Source organism: Neoarius graeffei, chromosome 23 (assembly GCF_027579695.1).
Source record: "Neoarius graeffei isolate fNeoGra1 chromosome 23, fNeoGra1.pri, whole genome shotgun sequence".
NCBI lineage: Eukaryota > Metazoa > Chordata > Actinopteri > Siluriformes > Ariidae > Neoarius > Neoarius graeffei.
Window position 1 is genome coordinate 30,940,056 of NC_083591.1, and position 22,349 is coordinate 30,962,404.

At 42.7% G+C, this 22,349-nt stretch overlaps 1 protein-coding gene across 5 annotated transcripts in view; it reads right to left on the bottom strand.

The window, feature by feature from the left end:
* The window catches only part of pask (PAS domain containing serine/threonine kinase), a 74,697-nt gene extending 63,245 nt beyond the window's left edge, over positions 1-11,452 (bottom strand). For 3 of the 5 annotated variants that reach the window (XM_060906061.1, XM_060906059.1, XM_060906063.1), the window contains exons 1-2: positions 11,362-11,452; positions 10,891-11,094 (exon numbers count right to left, since the gene is read on the bottom strand). In XM_060906061.1, coding sequence (XP_060762044.1) covers positions 10,891-11,086 — 196 coding nt within the window. In that variant the 5' untranslated portion in view covers positions 11,087-11,094; positions 11,362-11,452. The remainder of the gene's footprint in view (positions 1-10,890; positions 11,095-11,361) is intronic. The other 2 variants (XM_060906060.1, XM_060906062.1) reach the window with 2 other exon arrangements.
* Positions 11,453-22,349: the final 10,897 nt, after the last annotated feature.

The window sequence follows — 22,349 nt, forward strand, 5'->3', positions numbered from 1 at the left end:
GAGGACATGAAAGTGGCAGGTGTGGTAGAGAAGGGTGCAGAGGACAGGGAGCAATGGAGACGAAAGACACGCTGTGGCAACCCCTAATTGGGAGCAGCCAAAAGAAGAGGAAATGTGAAATTTTAAAAAGGAGATACGCAGACCCTTTATTTTTAAATAAATTTGAGTGGATGGTATCTCCATCCTTGATGCTTGTATACTGCATAAATGGGAATAAAAAAAAAAAATTTGAGAGCTAAAAAAATCAACCGCAAAGTTGGCATTTGAACTGCCCCGCTGAGCCAGCCAGCCCCGAGTGCATGATGACACAGCGGTAACCGGTTTTAAGGCAGAGGCCTTTGACAGCTATAGCTCAGTCATATAAATAATTTACAGTGAAAGCAAGAAATCCCATTACCGACTTGCTCAACTAAGACTGATTTGACCCTCACTGACTGTGGGTTGACTCATTAAAACAGGATGGGTGTTATAACTTGCACATATACAGTATATTTGCATGCATTTTGACTAATAAAACGTAAAAGGCTAATTAAATAATCAGATGAACTGAGAATCACATTCTGAAGCAAATTAAATAATCTTATACCGGTAACTTAAACACACAATACAAGTTACATGTATTAATCTAAATGCAGGTAAACAGTTTTTTTTTTTTTAATCCAAATGAGAGTTGGTGCTTAACTGTCTGTGTTCTCACTTCTTGAAGGCCAACCTTGTGGCCAATTGTTTTTAAAACAATCTGACTTTCAGTTGTTTCTTCAGTTCTCCGTTCATTCGCTTCTTCCATGCAAGGGCGAGATGGCAGCAATATCCAGTGGAGAAAATCAGACAGCTGCTCCACTCATTCTCCATACTGACTACTCCGCCATTACTGCTCGGCTCAGGCAATTACTAAAACCCGGGACGGACCGTCACCAGTTTTAGCAACAACCGCGGGGAGGTCACTGCCCGAGCGATATGTCCCGTCCTGGGTTTTACCAACAACCCTTGACTCTCACTCTGGGAGGACTGGTGCAACTAAACTCACCTTCCTTTAAAAATAAATAAAATGCTTTCCTTTTCTTGTAGTTTTATTTAATTGTTGGTACCGCACCCTCTTTCAATATGCAGGCATGAAAATGGGTCAGGGGTTGAAAAGGTGAGAAGGGTGCGCACACGCGGGGGTGGGGTATTGTTGGGTGACGGGTGTTGGTGGTGCGGAGGAAATACTTCCGGTACACTGATGTATCGCAGTTTGGACGTGAGCAATCAAAGCATGGCTGCCCTTGTTTGCATAATTTATGTCCTTGTGGCAGAGGACACACCTGGCCAATCCCTCTCCGTCAATTTTCTTAAAGAAATCCCCCACCTCTTGTCCCTTCACAGATACCTTGCCCTCCAGCTTAAGCCAGGCCCACTTCCAGCTGCATTTAATGCCTGCATCCAGCTTAACAGCTGCAGCGTCCTCTTCCCCTAACACACTCATTCTAAGGATAATGTTTGTATTAGTGCAAGTGGTACATCAGTATCAACTGTAAACCACTCTCTGTTAGTCCGTGACCTAGAGGGGTTGGTCGTTACCGAAAAAGTGGCAAAGGCTACCATACCTTTTCTGAAAGCTTGGAGTCTCAGCTTTTCAATGATGTATGATGGCCATCTGACAGGAGTAGCTGTTTTGAGTTATCACACATAATGTAAACTAAGGTTGAGAAAATATTGTGTATAAATCAAGCAGAACACTGATATTGCCGAAATCTATATTGGAATATTTTATTTTGTTGTTTGGCATCATTTTCAAGGGGAGACTCTGAGCTTTCATTTAAATCCTTTTGTGAGCATTTTAGATGAGCACAGCCAACCCTGGAGCTCTTCAAACTTTTAATCACACACATTTTCCTTCCATTTCCACCCAAGTCATCCTTTGTCTTTTAATCCTGTGGCACCAGGGAGCACCAGAAAAACAAAATCCAAACACTGAAATACTGGCATGACCCTGAGGATTCAGAAAATGTACCATTTACCCATATCTGATTTGGAGGGGGGATTTTCAGTCTGATAACAGACATGGCATTTTTTCAAAGACAAAACAGTAGTGTATGATTCTAATTTGTTGACATGTCGAGTTGGAAGTCTGAGGTAAAACATTTTTAGAAAAAGTTGTTATTCAGCATTTTGAGATATTTCAAAGGGTCCTTAATACATGTCCACCACATATAATTTATATCAGGTCCCAACTTTCATGGAATTTACATTACAAAATGAACACAGTGTTCTGCTTGATTTATACGCAATATTTTCTCAACCTTAGTTTACATTATGTGTGATAACTCAAAACAGCTACTCTTGTCAGATGGCCATCATACATCACTGAAAAGCTGAGAATCCAAGCTTTCAGAAAAGGTATGGTAGCCTTTTCCACTTTTTCAGTAACTGTTTCCATATTTTGAGGCCCTGGCTCACGGTCTATGTTCACACCAGAAACGACTAAAGCTTTAATGGCCAGAAGTAGGCTAGCTGACTTAGAATGGTGACAAAAGCTACAGCAGCGACTAAAAATAATATCAACATAACGATTTACACAACAGCTTTAGTGGCTTTTGGTCTAAACACACGGCAAGCCTTTCGTGACACACTCTTCCCTGTTGTCTTCTCTCTAATTTCGCGCTGAAAAAAAATTGACGCCCCGTCTTGTCAATGGATGGAGCCCGGGCAGTAAATGCGAGACGCCCGCTTTCGCTATTTTAGATGGCTCAAAACCATTATGTTTTAATGAATCAATAAATAACAGTGTAAAACAGTGGAGTGTAAAAATGACCAGGGTTCACAAGTTTTTATTTTGTCACAAAAGGCTTCAAGCATGGGCCAAAGCATAGGCTAACAAGTTTTAGAGTTTACCACTTCACCTTCAGCCTTTTCAGCCCCTCACGTGAATATTATCCTCACACGTCCCTGAAATACCAATTACAGAGATAATCGAAAGAAGTTTGTGTTTCTTCTTTTATGTTACCGTTAACTAGACAAGCTTTAAGCTAACTTAATATCTGGCAAACGGGAGCTATTATTTTCACCAGAGCTTCGGCTAGCTCTGGCAGTGTTCAACGCAAGCTGTAGCAAACGGCGGTAACTTTGTTATACCGCACAAAATATGAAAACGATTGAAACCATTACTCACCAAATTCAATCCGCTGGTAAATGCAGGTAAATGTGTAAGTTACGCTCTGGTCTGCCTTGTCCCAAGCCATCCTTAAAAAAAATCCGTTTCCTGTCCACCGGGTCAGCAAAAAAATTCAGTCGGGAGGGATTATTTTTAATTTTTTTTTTTTAATATATATGGATGGATAAGAAATTGCAATGCTGTGTTTGCTTTTTCTTTCAGTACTTTATTACAAAAGCAGAAATTTAATAAAATGACAGTTTAATCAACTGAAACTTGTACAAAAACTTTAAGTTAGCATTTTAAATGCTGACTGCAACATTTGCAAAACTTTTACAAAGGTACTTAAAATGTCCGACACACGGATTTTTTGTAGTTCTAAATCGAGCGTTAGGCCTAATTCGGATGAAATTACACTATTAAAATGATCACTGAATGATTTATTTTTCTGAATCTTCACTATTTTGTTGTTCGCTAGAATACCATTTTGCGATTTCACACTTAAGCAAATGTTTGAAAACTCCGGATCTCCTTCCTTCATGGTGGCTGCTATTTTTTTGTGCCGCACGGCGCATGCGCAGAGCTGATTCGACAGGGCTTTCCACAAGCACCGGCTGCGGCTACACAATTAAGTCCAGCCGGCTACTTTAATGACTATTTTTGTAGCCCACAGGCTCTACATATTAATTTTCGATTTTAATAAAATTAAATGCTTATCTAACGGACTGACAATAATGTCAAACTGAACCGCACTCATTTAAGTTGTGATTCGCGCTGTTTGTACCGATAATAACCACAAATTCCCAGCAGACTTCGTTGATCAGGGGAGAGGAACTCATCCGCGGCCCCGACATGCGGTGTGCGCGCGCGCGCACTCGGCGGAGGCAGTAGTGTGCGCGCGCACTCGGCGGAGGCAGTATGAGCTTTAGTGGAAAGCCCTGGGAATGCGTAAATGTCAAGTTCGAGTTTAGATTCACGAACCTGAAAAAAATGTCGAAAAACCGGCGTTAAAAAAAAAATTTCACCCGCACAAATGGCACTCACCCGGCCGGTGGACCGGAAACAGAACATTTTTTAATAATGGCCCCAGGTGGATATGTCCTGCTTCTCGTTCTCGCAGCTTTGCAATTCAACCACAGGCTCTCTCCATGCACTCCACATACACGTGAAGAGTGTGCGCATGATTGGAATAATGGAACGCAGTTTGGCATATGATTGGTTCTCGGCAGCAAAGCAGCCAGGAGGATTTACTGACCGTCCAAGTGTCATTTAAAGGGCCGATTTCTGAAGTGCTCAGTTTGCGTATTAAGTCAATCATATGATAATTAAAAAAAAAAAAATCTCCCGACCCCGACCCCCCCCCCCCAAAAAAATCTCCTCGGATCTACACGATTCGCGTAGGTCACCCTTTTTGACTTCAAAACGGCGAATTTCGCCGAAAGGTGAGAGATTTTCATGCCTGAATATGGGCTTGTAGCCAACGCTCCTCAACAGATCAGAGGTTTTGTATGAGTCTTCAGTAAAATGTGCAGAGCAGAGGCGAGACCATTTCGTAGGTGCCCAACATGCCCGTGAGCGTCTTGCAAAACGCGTCCAAATCTTTGCAGTTGGAACATTCTTGGGCCATGAATGCAACGTAAATCCACCTTCTGTCATGTTGCTGGCACATCTACGTGGCATGGTGATAAATTAGCTCAAAATGGAGGATCGGCGTTGCAATCGGCTCTGTTTTAGTATAGCGGAAATGGCAATGAGACCGACAGACTTCCTGCTGTGACGTTACGGACGTCAAGGTCATTCACTCAGAACGCTACCTATATGAATCACTTTAATCATAAAAATTACTATATTTAATTTATTGTTAACACTTAAAACTATTCCTGCGCCATTCTTGAGATCTCAAGGCATTTATAAACGAAAAAAGGTGAGGCCATAGGTCTGCGTATATGCTTAAATTTTTACCTCACCTGGACCAAAGGTCCAGTGGGTTTATGCCATGGGTTGCTGAGGTCGGTGTAAAAAGGGAGGGTTGGTTTCCTGCAACAGAACTTGAAAAATATGACAATGTCTTGAAACTTGGTATATAGGGTTGGGGGGGGGGGGGGGGGGGGGGGGGGGCGTAGATGACTCGGTCGTCTTGTTTAAAAGCACACTTGCCAACCCTCCCAATTTCGGTGGGAGGCTCCCGATTTTAGCCTCCGCCTCCCGATCGTATTTGTTAAAAACTGGATAATCTTCCAGTTTTGGGAAATCCCTACCGCCAAGTTAAAAATACTCCCGATTATGTCCTATCAGAATCGTATGAGAAACACCACTAACGTCAACTGATTTTTAACCAATCAACGAACAGAACGACAGTCACTTCCGTAACGTAGGATTCACCCAGGCTGACTTTTTTTTTTTTTAAACAAGCAGTCATTCATCATGGCCACTAAACCAAATGACAAAAATATGAATGGAAATACCAGGTTGCATGGGAGAATGAATTTCCATGGATAAGCAAATGTTTGACCAGCCAGACCAACGCATTTTGCAAGGCAAGACTACAAAGCGATTAATTTATCCCAAAAAAGCACGCAAGTTACATATTCTTCAAAATTACAATCGGTCATTCACACCCTTATGTAAATTCTTAATGTTCTTATTTTTTAATAAAAATAGTTGATAATTTGTACGTGTATGTAACAAGTACTTGAGACATTGAAATCAACTTAAGATTTATATATTTTTTGTAGTAAGAAGTATAATTAAATTGCATAATACAGGATCTGCACCTCTGCGTAAATGGATATTTATCATATTGAAATGTTTTTAACTCTTGAGAATTTCTTTTTGCAGTTAAATCTGAATATAATGGACATTTGAGTGTGAAATTAAACTAGTCTTCCATACCATTTCAGAATCAAACTGTACAACTTCTAAAGTGTTGAGTGAAATTTTGCATGACAATGTGTTTGGGGAGTGTATTTGAAGTGTGTGGTAGTGTCTTAGTGCTAATTTGAATTTGTGTTTGAAAGTTTTAAGTGAAATGATAAGCATTCTTCTAAAGCATCTCGTGTTATTTTCTGTGGGTCTCTGTATGTATACAATATTCAGGCATGAGATTTTTCAGCTAAAAATCTGATTTAAGACTTCCCTTTCATCGTTATATTAAAATTCAAGACGAGTATTATTTCAGATTTTTCACTCTGAGCTCTCACGCCTGACACATGAATCCCATAACCTAGAGTAACATAGAACAATATCAACAATTCAAAAACTCATTGTATAAATTTCAAATGCAGTTGAAATTTCAAATGGTTTGCAATTAATTGGGATCCACTGTTATCGTTTCAACCATGCATCATACCCTCATCCAATTGAAAAGGTTGTTCACGCACTTTTCTCCCCCATGAGAATTTTGAAAAGTTGGCAAGTATGCAAAAGCAAATAAAACCTATACTTCAAAGAAAAAAGCTGGAGCTTTTGTAAATGTACACCCCCCTTGAGAGAGAGAGAGAGAGAGAAGCCCTGCTAGTTATAATTTCACTTGCAAACTGATCAGGCGGGCCGGCTCTGTGGTCGGCATGAAGCTGGACTCTCTGGTGACGGTGGCAGAGAAGAGGTCTATGGACAAACCATTGAACATCATGGACGATGCCAGTCACCCTCTGCACACCGTCATCAGCAACCAGAGGAGCCTGTTCAGTGACAGAATGCTCCTTCCCAAGTGCAGGACTAAACAGACTTAAAAACTCCTTTGTCCCTCATGCCATCAGACTGTACAACTCCTCTCTGTTGGGGGAGAGGGGGGTAACAGGAGGACAGAGGACGGGAAGGAGCAGTAGCTTCGCCTGAGTTAGGGATGTTAACCGATGACCGAATCAATGTCAACCGGTTAATTTTTTTTTGGTTGTCGGTTTAAAAAAAAAAAAAAATCATTTTGAAGCTGCCGATTTTGGAGCGGAGAACCTGGAATTGTGTGCTGTAAATGCTTGGGGCATGCCATGCGGTGTAAGGACAACAGCTGACAAATCAGAAACACCCATTCAGTCATGTCCTGCCCTCCCGCCCCAGTTGAAGACAGCTGCCACTCGGCGAAAGAAAAAAGTCTCAAAAAGTATCAGGCCAGACTTTTTAGCTTACAAATTACTATTCTGGGTTTTTTTTTTTTTAATTATTATTAGAAGGCAGATCGAGTTTAGTCCTGCCTTGGCCAGTGCATTCTGAAAGTATGTTTCGGTCTGTAGCCAACAATGCATGCTATTACAGATCATATCTCTCCACACAAACTAAAGGCGCAGATGCCGACTTTTGGAGGGAAGGGGAGAGAATGAAATGACAGCGGTGTCTAGAGGGGGAGTGACAAACGCAGCTTTTATGTCTGTGAGCCAAGTCGGTGACAGCTTCAGAGCAACTTCAATACCATGCAGTAATGGCGTGTTGATATTAGTAACGGCGTTATAACGATTGTAGCTAATTCATTAGATTACCCGGTGTTATAATAGCCTTTATTTTAACGCCGTTATTCCCATCACTGAATGTTATGTACTACTTCTAGCACTTTATTTTCAACGCCATCATGGCCAACCGAAACTGTCTAAGCTGGAGCCATTTGTCCTCCGCTCCAATACAAACCCCTCAACATCAGTGCCACGTTTGACTAAATGTTTCATGCTGTAAAAAAAGGTAATGTGAGTGGAGGGCAGCGACCGGGACTGAATGTGTGGATGCTCGCGGTTAGATTTAGAAGAGATTCTAATAATTCCAATTCTAGAATTTTAAACTCATAGGTTAACCGACTTTAACCGGCTCATGAGGCTCGGTGGTCGGTCAAGATTTTTTTTTTTTTTTAGTTTTCGCCATCCCTACTGACAATAAGCAATACCGGACAATGTGCAACAAAGTGGGCGGCACGGTGGTGTAGTGGTTAGCACGGTTGCCTCACAGCAAAAAGGTTCCAGGTTCGAACCCAGCGGCTGGCGAGGGCCTTTCTGTTGCCCCTTTTCCACCAAAGCAGTTCCAGGGCTGGTTTGGGGCCAGTGCTTAGTTTGGAACCGGGTTTTCTGTTTCCACTGACAAAGAACTGGCTCTGGGGCCAGAAAAACCAGTTCCAGGCTAGCACCAACTCTCTGCTGGGCCAGAGGAAAGAACCGCTTACGTCGTGTGTGTGTGTGTGTGTGGGGAGGGTTGTTAAGACCAACAACAATAGCAAGACCGCAAAAGGTCGCCATTTTTAAGCGACGAGGAGCTGCAGCTGTATAAACGCAAAGTCATCCATTATTGTTGTTGCTGCTTCTTCTCTGTGTTGTTGTTGCTTCGATGTTCGCACCAAGGTTTATGCAAACGCAGCGACGTAACTGACATTTACAGCAACGTAACTGACGTGGCTCCCCTTAGCACCCCAAGCTATGGAAAAGCAAACTGGCGCTCCGCTGGCTCGCAAGTTGAACGAGTTGTGAACCAGCACTGGCCCCGAATCAGCCCTGGAACTGATTTGGTGGAAAAGGGGTATGTGCGGAGTTTGCATGTTCTCCCCGTGTCTACGTTGGTTTCCTCCAGGTGCTCCGGTTTCCCCCACAGTCCAAAGACATGCAGTTAGGTTGACGTGGGGCGGCCTTGGGCTGAGGTGCCCTTGAGCAAGGTACCGGACCCCTGACTGCTCCCCATGTGTTCACTGCTTCAGATGGGTTAAATGCAGAGGATGAATTTCACTGTGCTTGAAGTGTGCATGTGACAAATAAAGGTTTCTTCCTCTTTAAATAATGTGCACTATCTCTCCTGCTGCCCCCCTTTCTTCCCAATATCTTATTCTTTTTACATTTGTATACGTAAATAAATTTATCTAGACATTCTTTCTCTATTTTCTAGCCTCTGTTTATCCTGTAATGATGCTGCTGGAATCTTAATTTCCCTGAGGGAACTCTCCCAAAGGGCTCAATAAAGTTCTGTCTAATCTAGTTCATTTATACCAACCATGCCATATTTGTTTGTAAAACAACCCATAACAATACAATCAGGGTACAAAGTTTGTGTCACAGGGGTCCAAAATTCAAACTGATTCAAACTGGTTCTTGTGCCAGTTTTTAAGTGAAGGACAAGTTAAAGAACAGATTTCAGGTAATTTTTTGACGTGTATGGTAGTTTTGTGTAATCATTTTGAGAAACAAAATGAAGTGATTCTCGGAGAGGACTTTTTTTTTGACAATTCAGGCCCAGTTTACACGGGGACGGTCTGAAACAAAAACGCAAAAGTCCTTTTCATTCTCACTTTTTTTCCCCGTCGACACGACCATTTTCAAGGAGGAAATCTGCGTCTATACGGTGACGCATAAATGTGTGGAATTCAATTGGATGTGCATGCCAGGCGGCTAGGTGGTGCTGTGAAAGACCTCCGCTATGTCTGTACACATGCGCAACGTCTTCCGTCTTCTCTGATCTGCACATCTGCGCCGCGAAAGCTTTGACTACTCTGCCTATGGCAAGTAAGAACGCAATAAAAAAGTAAGAGCATACTATACCCGCCTCTGTTCATTAACGGTATATGTGCAGATTCGGTATAGATGTTCGAAGGACTCCTGGACGTTTACTAAAGCTGCCAGAGCAGCTTGAAGGTCCGTTGGATCGATGTAATCAGACATGCTCTTACTTTTTTACTTACTCTCTTACTTCCCGGGCTGGCATGTACAGTATATGACATATGTATGACAAACTCCATACCTGATGTGAGCAGATCCGAGCAGAGTTTCGCGTATTGGGTAGTTTAGACGGATATGCAACAGCGGCTGTTTTTAACTTATCCACTCTGGAAGGCGTTTTCCATTTTTTCCGTTTTTCAGCCTCGGAAACGCCGTCCCCGTGTAGACGAAAGGCACTTCTGATAAAATATTTAGCCGTTTTTACCCGACAGCGTCCTCGTGTAAACGGGCCCTAATTGGGGATCTTTTTTAACAAGCCCCGACCAGTATGATCTTTTAACAATCAAGGGTATAATCTACGCTCAAGTAGCTACATTCTTTTAAATGTTCCCAAAATGAAGACAGAATTTGGTAAAACTGCTTTTAGTTATTGTGCCTCAGCTGCGTGGAATGAGATTCAAAAATCACTCAGGGCCCGTTTACACGAGGACGCTGTGGGGTAAAAACGACAATATTTTATTGGAAATCCACTACTTCCATAGTGCTTTTAAATAGAAGGCTGTAAGCTTTGTGTTAGTTGTCTCTAATATTTATGTCCCAATATCTTGGCCACATTTTAGGATGAAAATAATCATTTTAGATATGTTATTTTATAATGAAAAATTAGCTGTCTCGGAGAGGACTTTTTTTGACACAATTACATACTAATTTGATCAAAATAGTCTGAAAACTTACTGGCATTCAACATTAAAACTTAACTATGTTTCCAATGATATGGAACCAAATGTGTTTTATGGTATAAAGAATGATGTAAGTGCATAACTTTTGGAGCTACCTGTGGTCAAAAAAGCACTTTTTCTAAATGACACGAGGAATTTTGCTAAATATGACACATATTGCCATACATTCACCAAAAATAACGTTATCACCAAATATTTTTTTGCATGGTAAATAGAGCTATCACAGGGCTACAATAAACAACCAAGTTTATTTAGTCAAGCCTTTTGATATTAAAGATAATAAGTGTTAAATGTGATTTTTAGCTTGCGTACCCTGAACCCTTATTTGCGATTCTGTTGCACTTATTTTTCGACTTCTGCTTCCTTTACATATATAAAGTGATTAAAAAGGTTGCCTCACTTGTAGTGGAGTCTGGAGTGCGTTGGAATATGCGGTCCTTTGTTGAAGCTTTTGGACGAAACCGACTTGTCTTCACAAAGTCTTCAACTCCCAGCAGAGCGCGTTTACTCTTAGCAACGCCACAAACACTGTCGCCATTAGCATTAGCATCATGGCTAACCTTTTGTTTGTCGACTACGCAGCGCCACAGCGACATTTTCTGAACTTGAAAAACACACACACACACACACACACACTACATTTACATTCAGTCCACATTAACATCTAAAATAACCCGAACAGCGCACTATAAGCCCGAAAGGACGACGCACTGGCTCAACAAACTAGCTAAACTGTAGTTAGCTAGCCGGCTAACAAACTAAGAAAAGCCTCATTTCTGGAGTCTGAGGCGTCATTATTCTGTGACGCTCAAGCACAACATCCAGCTCTCGCCTCTGACACTGTGATAAACAAACCAGCCGCCCTGCTCACCTGAAACACGGTTCCTCAGCAGAACTCCGCTGAAAAGCCCCGCACATCGGCCATGAACAGAAATCAATATTCCAGCACTGAACCTCAGTCAGTAGTTTGGCGCTGCTGTAATCGAATGAACTTGACGCGCTACAACCAGCCAATAAAAAAGCTCAGTGCGCCAAATCAACCAATTAGCAATGTCAGTAGGCGGAGCTTCGTTTTGTGTGCGTCTCCATGAGAGACCTGGACACAAATACAAGATGGCCGATTTTAAAATAATTTCTTTTGGCCTATATTATTAAGTAACGCTTGTGTTATGAATGTGATGTTTTTGCATGTTGGATGCTAGATATCTAAACTCGCCCTTTCCAGAATCATATATTGATACTTTTGGTTTTAAAGTTCATATCGAATAAATTCAAAGATTTAAATTTTTTTTTAAATATTGTGAATTAACTATATATCCAGGACATATAGGAGACTTGAAATGCCGTTTTTCTCTCACGGTGGTGTAGTGGTTAGCGCTGTCGCCTCACAGCAAGAAGGTCTGGGTTCGAGCCCCGGGGCCGGCGAGGGCCTTTCTGTGTGGAGTTTGCATGTTCTCCCCGTGTCCGCGTGGGTTTCCTCCGGGTGCTCCGGTTTCCCCCACAGTCCAAAGACATGCAGGTTAGGTTAACTGGTGACTCTAAATTGACCGTAGGTGTGAATGTGAGTGTGAATGGTTGTCTGTGTCTATGTGTCAGCCCTGTGATGACCTGGCGACTTGTCCAGGGTGTACCCCGCCTTTCGCCCGTAGTCAGCTGGGATAGGCTCCAGCTTGCCTGTGACCCTGTAGGACAGGATAAAGCGGCTAGAAATAATGAGATGAGATGAACAATATAAATGGGCGGCAGGGCGGCACGGTGGTGTAGTTGTTAGCGCTGTCACCTCACAGCAAGAAGGTCCGGGTTCGAGCCCCATGGCCGGCGAGGGCCTTTCTGTGCGGAGTTTGCATGTTCTCCCCGTGTCCGTGTGGGTTTCCTCCGGGTGCTCCAGTTTCCCCCACAGTCCAAAGACATGCAGGTTAGGTTAACTGGTGACTCTAAATTGACCGTAGATGTGAATGTGAGTGTGAATGGTTGTCTGTGTCTATGTGTCAGCCCTGTGATGACCTGGCGACTTGTCCAGGGTGTACCCCGCCTTTCACCCGTAGTCAGCTGGGATAGGCTCCAGCTTGCCTGCGACCCTGTAGAACAGGATAAAGCGGCTAGAGATAATGAGATGAGATGAGATAAATGGGCGGCATGGTGGTGCAGTGGTTAGCACGGTCGCCTCACAACAAGAAGGTTCTGGGTTCAAACCCAGCGGCCGGCAATGGCCTTTCTGTGCATGTTTTCACCGTGTCCGCGTGGGTTTCCTCTGGGTGCCCCCACAATCCAAAGACATGCAGGTTAGGTTAATATGGGATGGCCTTGGGCTGAGGTGCCCTTGAGCGAGGCACCTAACTCCCAACTGCTCCCTGGGCGCTGTTAGCATGGCTGCCCACTGCTCTGGGGGTGTGCGCATGCATGTGTGTGTTCACTGCTTCAGATGGGTTAAATGTAGAGAGGAAATTTCACAAGTATGTGATGAATAAAGTAGTGCTTTCTTTCTTTTCAATATATATGGGTCTGTCTCAGAAACTGGGTACTGTACTATACTCAATCAATAAACTATATGGTTTTGAATGTTGATGTTGGAAATAATACAGATAAAACTAAATCTTTGATGTGACTATTCAGAATTTGGCAAAAATTCTGCAAATTTGTGGAAAAATGGCGGCTTGATCTGGGACATGATAAACGGTTGACTACACCGTGTTCCCTGAAAAAGGTTGTAGTCCACTGAAAAGTCTACAGTTATCACTAATTGTATTTTAAGTTGTAACTTTATACACCTAAGGATTGGTGCGCTCACAGAATAATCATAACCGTAATAAAACATCATGCAAAATATTTGATCACCGTCGTAACTCCATTTTCCGCAGACCCAAAACCAACACGATCGTGTGTTTTGATCTAAACGGAAAGCCTCAGGGTCAAGGTCACTACCTCACCAAAAGTAGTAACTTAAAATCACTACGCCATATAAAAATTTAGTTATAAATCTGCGATTTTGTTTTTTAAAACGAAAGCTGAAAGTTAGGTATAGAATATGTTTCTTACAGAACATGTTACGATGGTAGCTGGTCTTGTATGAATTTCTGAGCTATAAAATGAGTTGTGGTCTATTATTTACCATAGCGTGTTATTTGTGTGCGGGGAAGGACACACATTAACAATTTGCATGTGTAGAATGGAATTTTCCACTCCAACAGTTAGAAGTTGATCGTGCTTCCATTTGCGGTCTTTCTGTTACGCGGGTGATCTGTTCGGACGTTATCACTGAAAAGGTGAGTTTTGACAGTTTTATTTTGTTTTAGTCTTGCAGTATAAGGCAATAGAATGTTTCTTTTTCATCTTACTTTCATATTTTGTAGTATTTGCGTATTTTTGGCCAATATTTTGCAACCATGGTCAACTTAGATCGAACTTTTGATAGAATCTACGGCCAGTCATTTTGCCCTGCCCGGTGCGGTAGTGATGTCCCGTTGCTTGCGCGACCTTCAGCCGGTACAGTCGCTGTTCTTTTACCAGCGCCGTTATTCTCATCTTTCCGGTGTGTTCTTGATTTTTCCATTGTGTCCTATTTCGCCATATCAAATACCCAAAATGTATAATATTATTCATATTTAGGTGAATAATCAATTCAGTCGTCATAACTTGGCATTTTTAACCCAAGCAATCAAAAAGAGGAAATTTATTCAATATTTTCACTCATCTGTGAAGGAGGGGCTTTAATTCTTCATGCTGGAGTTATTTTATATGTAAATCAATTTTACAAAAGCATTTGAATTGTAATAAAAAAAATTTCCACAGTGGAGGTCAGATAAAGCAAGATGCTATCTTTATTCTTATTAAACATGACAAAAGAAACATTGAGTGTTCGGTAAATGCAAAAAAAATAGTAAAATTAGAAAATTTATTTTTTGACCATAATGTCCCAAATGAGAGACCAGTTTCTGAGACGGACCCATATATATATAGGGCGGCACAGTGGTGTAGTGGTTAGCGCTGTCGCCTCACAGCAAGAAGGTCCTGGGTTCGAGCCCAGCAGCCGACGAGGGCCTTTCTGTGTGGAATTTGCATGTTCTCCCTGTGTCCACGTGGGTTTCCTCCGGGTGCTCCGGTTTCCCCCACAGTCCAAAGACATGCAGGTTAGGCTAATTGGTGGCTCTAAATTGACCGTAGGTGTGAATGTGAGTGTGAATGGTTGTTTGTCTCTGTATCAGCCCCGTGATGACCTGGCGACTTGTCCAGGGTATACCCAGCTTCTCGCCCACAGTCTGCTGGGATAGGTTCCAGCTTGCCTGCGACCCTGTAGGACAGGATAAAGCGGCTACAGATAATGGATGGATGGATAGGTAAAAATACACTCTAAAATCAAACAATGTACAAAATAGCAGTAGTGCAAATACAGTACAATATCTGTAATGGAGAAGGAGCTTAGAAGAGTAGGTTATGAGGTGTATATGAGCAGTAGTGCAAATGACCAATAGCAGCAGATACAACAGTAATGCAAATGATTGTAGCGTTATGTGCAAACGGATGAGATAGAGTTTCTTGTGTGAATGAATGTGTTACAGACCAGGGGCAGGGGGTAGGTAGTGGACAGAGTTCAGCAGCCTGGTGGATGAAGCTGTGAAGCAGGCCCAGAGGCTCCGGTACCTTTTCCCTGAGGGCAGGAGGCTGAAGAGTGAGTGTGAAGGGTGGGAGGTGTCACCAGCGATGCTGATGGCTCTGCAGGTGAGACGGGAGTGATGGATGTCCATAAGGGAGGGCAGAGGGGGACCGATGATCTCGCTGGCTGTGTTCATTATGTGTTGCAGAGTCTTCTGGCAGGAGGCAGTACAGCCTCCGTACCACGCAGTGATGCAGCCAGTGAGGACACTCTCAATGGTGCCCCTGTAGAAAGAGCACATGATGGGGGGTGGGACTCGTGCACTCCTCAGTTTGCGGAGGAAGTAGAGGCGAGTTTGAGCCTTCTTGGCCAGCGATGCAGTGTTGTTGGACCAGGAGAGGTCCTCAGTGATGTGCACCCCTAGGAATTTGGTGCTGCTCACCCTCTCCACTGCAGCACTGTTGATGGTCAGAGGGGGATGCTGTGAGTGACCTCTCCTGAAGTCGACTACAATCTCTTTCTCACTATATCATTATCTAAACATGTTGATGTTTTGAGTCTTGAAATCAGAGCAGACTGCAACAACTTCAAATATAATTTACATTAAAGTCATTACTGGCCCTTGGGGGTTCTTTCTGTTAGGGGCTAAAGACAGATTGATCAGAACAATTTATTATTAATGCAATGCAATATGGCACTCTGCACTTACTAGATCTCATTTTATGTGCTAATATTGCACTTTGCCTCGTGCCTTAAGTCTTATGGTGAATATGCTGTCAGACATTGTGTGCTGGATGGCTGTACTGACTGAGCCGGAGTATTAATAGCTTTGAAGGAGACCATTGCTTGTGTGTTCTCCTTCAAAAAAAAAAGAGACAGTTGTCTCCAAATCTGTCTATTGTTTCTATAGACTGCCTTTCAGATTTTTCAAGTGTAGGTCATAAAAAGAATTTTCCCTGACACCCAATTATTTTGTTTAGTGGAATGAAAGCTACTAAAATTTGAATCACAGACTTCCAATTTTATTAGCTTTATTAGATTAATGAATTTAGGGCCGCATGGCTAAATTCTCTGCTATTTTTTCCTGCTTCCCCATGACACAATACAAGATCCTATGTCATGCATGACGTGGTGGACTTTCCCCGTTCGCACAAGGCATTGTGGGATACAAATTTGAAACAGGAGAGAAAAATGGAGGACGTGAGTGTGCGAATGAAATGTGAAAGACTGACTACAGTAATGGAAAGCGAGAAGAAAAGATGTTATGTTGCGAAGGAAAGGAAACGCAGGAACTAATAAATATTAAGAATAAATATTGGCAGTCTGAGCTGATCGATGTGATCAGCTGTTCATTTAGTGGCAGAATGATGTAACTGTCAGTGCACAGTCAAGGTAAACCTGCAGTAATGCAACACTGTGGATGCCAGCTGCCGTAAAACCCAAAAGAAGAAGAAGAAGAAGAAGAAGGTAAACCTGCCCATGTGCACACGGACTTCCTCTGTCTGCTTGACTGCGTGAAGCGAGTGATTTCATGCACATTATTTGCTAGGGCATTCCCTCAAATTAAATAACTTTCCACCCACAGAATGGCCTGCGTTTTTTTTTTTTGAGATATTACAGAAATAAACATACAACCCCGATTCCAAAAAAGTTGGGACAAAGTACAAATTGTAAATAAAAATGGAATGCAATGATGTGGAAGTTTCAAAATTCCATATTTTCTTCAGAATAGAACATAGATGATATATCAAATGTTTAAACTGAGAAAATGTATCATGTAAAGAGAAAAATTAGGTGATTTTAAGTTTCATGACAGCAACACATCTCAAAAAAGTTGGGACAAGGCCATGTTTACCACTGTGAGACATCCCCTTTTCTCTTTACAACAGTCTGTAAACGTCTGGGGACTGAGGAGACAAGTTGCTCAAGTTTAGGGATAGGAATGTTAACCCATTCTTGTCTAATGTAGGATTCTAGTTGCTCAACTGTCTTAGGTCTTTTTTGTCGTATCTTCCGTTTTATGATGCTCCAAATGTTTTCTATGGGTGAAAGATCTGGACTGCAGCCTGGCCAGTTCAGTACCCGGACCCTTCTTCTACGCAGCCACGATGCTGTAATTGATGCAGTATGTGGTTTGGCATTGTCATGTTGGAAAATGCAAGGTCTTCCCTGAAAGAGACGTCGTCTGGATGGGAGCATACGTTGCTCTAGAACCTGGATATACCTTTCAGCATTGATGGTGTCTTTCCAGATGTGTAAGCTGCCCATGCCACATGCACTAATGTAACCCCATACCATCAGAGATGCAGGCTTCTGAACTGAGCGCTGAGAACAACTTGGGTCGTCCTTCTCCTCTTTAGTCCGAATGACACGGCATCCCTGATTTCCATAAAGAACTTCAAATTTTGATTTGTCTGACCACAGAACAGTTTTCCACTTTGCCACAGTCCATTTTAAATGAGCCTTGGCCCAGAGAAGACGTCTGCGCTTCTGGATCATGTTTAAATACGGCTTCTTCTTTGAACTATAGAGTTTTAGCTGGCAACGGCGGATGGCACGGTGAATTGTGTTCACAGATAATGTTCTCTGGAAATATTCCTGAGCCCATTTTGTGATTTCCAATACAGAAGCATGCCTGTATGTGATGCAGTGCCGTCTAAGGGCCCGAAGATCACGGGCACCCAGTATGGTTTTCCGGCCTTGACCCTTACGCACAGAGATTCTTCCAGATTCTCTGAATCTTTTGATGATATTATGCACTGTAGATGATGATATGTTCAAACTCTTTGCAATTTTACACTGTCGAACTCCTTTCTGATATTGCTCCACTATTTGTCGGCGCAGAATTAGGGGGATTGGTGATCCTCTTCCCATCTTTACTTCTGAGAGCCGCTGCCACTCCAAGATGCTTTTTTTATACCCAGTCATGTTAATGACCTATTGCCAATTGACCTAATGAGTTGTAATTTGGTCCTCCAGCTGTTCCTTTTTTGTACCTTTAACTTTTCCAGCCTCTTATTGCCCCTGTCCCAACTTTTTTGAGATGTGTTGCTGTCATGAAATTTCAAATGAGCCAGTATTTGGTATGAAATTTCAAAATGTCTCACTTTCGACATTTGATATGTTGTCTATGTTTTATTGTGAATACAATATCAGTTTTTGAGATTTGTAAATTATTGCATTCCGTTTTTATTTACAATTTGTGCTTTGTCCCAACTTTTTTGGAATCGGGGTTGTATATATTAAAAAAATTAATCACTAACTTCAATATTGAAATAATATTGGCTGGCTTTGAGAGGTATATCAGATATATTCCATTCAGCTAGCATGATATTAAATGAGTCGAAGATGGGATATTTCAAAAAGATAATAGAGAACCATATTCTGCACATGTTACAAAGGAATGACTGCAGAAGAACAGGATGCCTGTCTCATCTGTCCCCAATAGAGAATGTGTGGCAAATTTTGTAATGAAAAATATGACAACAACAACCCCACACTATTGCATAGCTTGCAGGAAGAATGGGAGAAAATAACACCTGAAATACTTCATCACTTGGTGTCTTCAGTCCCTAAACATCTTTAAAGTGTTGTGAGAAGGAATGGCAACATTATAAAGTGGCAAATTCTTTACCTTCCCAACTTTTTTTTTTTTAAATGGGGAAGCTATGGCTTAACGGTTAGAGAAGCAGATTTGGGACTGAAACCTTGCTGGTTTGATTCCCTGGACCAGCAGGAATGGGTGACTTGCCCTTGAGCCAGGCATCTAACCCCCAACTGCTGCCCAGGCTGCTCTAAGTATGTTGTATATTGCTCTGGGTAAGAGCATCTGCTAAATGCCATTTATGTGACATACCGGTAAATGTGTTACAAGAATTGAAATGTCTTTATTTTGAAAAAAAACAATAAAATTAATGAGGTAAAACACCAAATTGTGTGCTGTTGTATTGTTTTGAGTGCAATGCAGGTGAAAGATGATTTACAAGTCATTGTTTTCGGTTTTAATTTCAATTTCAACACGCCATCCCAACTTTTTCTGATTTGGGGTTGCACAATATAAAATAAATGAGTTTTACAGCCAGCCGATAGAGGGCCGCAGAGACAGTTTGGCTGCTGTTATGATGTATTAATTGATTCTTATTTCTTGACATACTGATATACATTGATCGTTCATAACTTTAAAACCAGCTACCTAGTATTGTGTCGGTCCCCCTTGTGCCACCCAGACAGCTCTAACCCATTGAGGCATGAACTCCACAAGATCTCTGAAAGTGTGCTGTGGTATCTGGCACCAAGATGTTAGCAGCAATCCTGTTTGGAGGTGAGGCCTCAGTGATCAATTGGATTGAGAGCTGAGGAATTTGGAGGCCAAGTCAAACACCTTGAACTCTCTGTCATGTTCTTCAAACCATCCATCCATTATCTGGACCAGTTATCCATCAGGCTCACAGTGAAAAGTTGAGCCAAACCCAATTGACTTTGGGTGAGAGGCATGGCACACCCTGGGTTGGTCGCCAGTATATCACAGGGGTAACACAGAGAGGCTGTCCACATGGCAACGGATTCAGGTGAATCTGATAAAATTGTTTATCATTTCGGCCTGGCGTCCACACGGCACCGGCGTTTTGGGTGCCCCAAAACAATATTTTTTGAGAACGGGTTCCAGAGTGGAAAAATCTGGCAACAGCGCCATTGCAAAGTCGTCTGGATGAGTAGAACGGATTTGTTTATGATGACGTCACAACCACATGACTAGAACAAGCAGCACTCTCGCTGTTTTGTATGAACCACTGCATTGCATTCACTTTTGTATACAGCTTTTCTTTTAAATAAACAAGTAACTGAACCATTTCTTGAATTTATTTTTTTTATTGGATAAGACTGCCAGCCGCTGTGTCCGGGGATCAGGTCGTCGAGGCCCCTGCCTTCGACTGCCACCCAATCCACATTGCACCAGTCCCCTACTGCTACCTCTGTGGGTGGTGAACCCACAGGAGGTCGGGCCCACGTCACCTCTTTGGGCTGAGCCCGGCCGGGCCCCATGGGCAAAGGCCCGGCCACCAAGCGCTCACATACGAGCCCCAACCCCGGGCCTGGCTCCAGGGTGGGGCCCCGGCTGCGTCATCCCGGGCAACGTCACGGTCCTCAGATTTTTCTCCATAGGGGTTTTGGTGAGGTGTTCCAGGCATGTCCCCCCAGGAGGAGGCCCCGGGGAAGACCCAGGACACGCTGGAGGGACTATGTCTCTCGGCTGGCCTGGGAACGCCTTGGTGTTCTTCCCGAGGAACTGGCCGAGGTGTCTGGGGAAAGGGATGTTTGGGCTTCCCTGCTTAGACTGCTGCCTCCGCGACCCGGTCCCGGATAAAGCGGAAGAAGACGAGACGAGACGGGATAAGACTGCTTTTCAAAATGTTCACACACAATATAAAAAGTTATATAAATTATATAAAAATGCTTTTCAAAATGTTCACACACAATAAGAAAATTAAGTTATATAAAACTATGCACACTAATAAAACTAATTTGTACACACAGAAGGCACAATTTCCTCGCGTAGTCGCAGCCATCTTCTTCTTGTTGTTGTGTGTTTGTTCCTGAGGTGGGGTTTACATTAGACCGTATCAGCGGATCATCAGATTAACGTTTTTAAAACGATTCGTGTGCACACAGCAACGCCAATACACGATTCGCGTGCGCACAGCAACACCAATACACGGATACGCTCGGCTCCGCAGGCATCCTGCGCTCCAAATCACTCCGCCCTGAACAGCGAGTGCCCTCTGGAGGGTGCGCACTCCGGCCCTGCGCAGCTCACAAAGTACAAAGTACAAATTGTAAATAAAAACGGAATGCAATAATTTACAAATCTCAATAACTGATATTGTATTCACAATAAAACATAGACAACATATCAAATGTCGAAAGTGAGACATTTTGAAATTTCATGCCAAATATTGGCTCATTTGAAATTTCATGACAGCAACACATCTCAAAAAAGTTGGGACAGGGGCAATAAGAGGCTGGAAAAGTTAAAGGTACAAAAAAGGAACAGCTGGAGGACCAAATAGCAACTCATTAGGTCAATTGGCAATAGGTCATTAACATGACTGGGTATAAAAAGAGCATCTTGGAGTGGCAGTGGCTCTCAGAAGTAAAGATGGGAAGAGGATCACCAATCCCCCTAATTCTGCGCCGACAAATAGTGGAGCAATATCATAAAGGAGTTTGACAGTGTAAAATTGCAAAGAGTTTGAACATATCATCATCTACAGTGCATAATATCATCAAAAGATTCAGAGAATCTGGAAGAATCTCTGTGCATAAGGGTCAAGGCCGGAAAACCATACTGGGTGCCCATGATCTTCGGGCCCTTAGACAGCACTGCATCACATAGAGGCATGCTTCTGTATTGGAAATCACAAAAAGGGCTCAGGAATATTTCCAGAGAACATTATCTGTGAACACAATTCACCGTGCCATCCGCCGTTGCCAGCTAAAACTCTATAGTTCAAAGAAGAAGCCGTATTTAAACATGATCCAGAAGCGCAGACGTCTTCTCTGGGCCAAGGCTCATTTAAAATGGACTGTGGCAAAGTGGAAAACTGTTCTGTGGTCAGACAAATCAAAATTTGAAGTTCTTTATGGAAATCAGGGACGCCGTGTCATTCGGACTAAAGAGGAGAAAGACGACCCAAGTTGTTATCAGCGCTCAGTTCAGAAGCCTGCATCTCTGATGGTATGGGATTACATTAGTGCATGTGGCATGGGCAGCTTACACATCTGGAAAGACACCATCAATGCTGAAAGGTATATCCGGGTTCTAGAGCAACATATGCTCCCATCCAGACGACGTCTCTTTCAGGGAAGACCTTGCATTTTCCAACATGACAATGCCAAACCACATACTGCATCAATTACAGCATCGTGGCTGCGTAGAAGAAGGGTCCGGGTACTGAACTGGCCAGGCTGCAGTCCAGATCTTTCACCCATAGAAAACATTTGGCGCATCATAAAACGGAAGATACGACAAAAAAGACCTAAGACAGTTGAGCAACTAGAATCCTACATTAGACAAGAATGGGTTAACATTCCTATCCCTAAACTTGAGCAACTTGTCTCCTCAGTCCCCAGACGTTTACAGACTGTTGTAAAGAGAAAAGGGGATGTCTCACAGTGGTAAACATGGCCTTGTCCCAACTTTTTTGAGATGTGTTGTTGTCATGAAATTTAAAATCACCTAATTTTTCTCTTTAAATGATACATTTTCT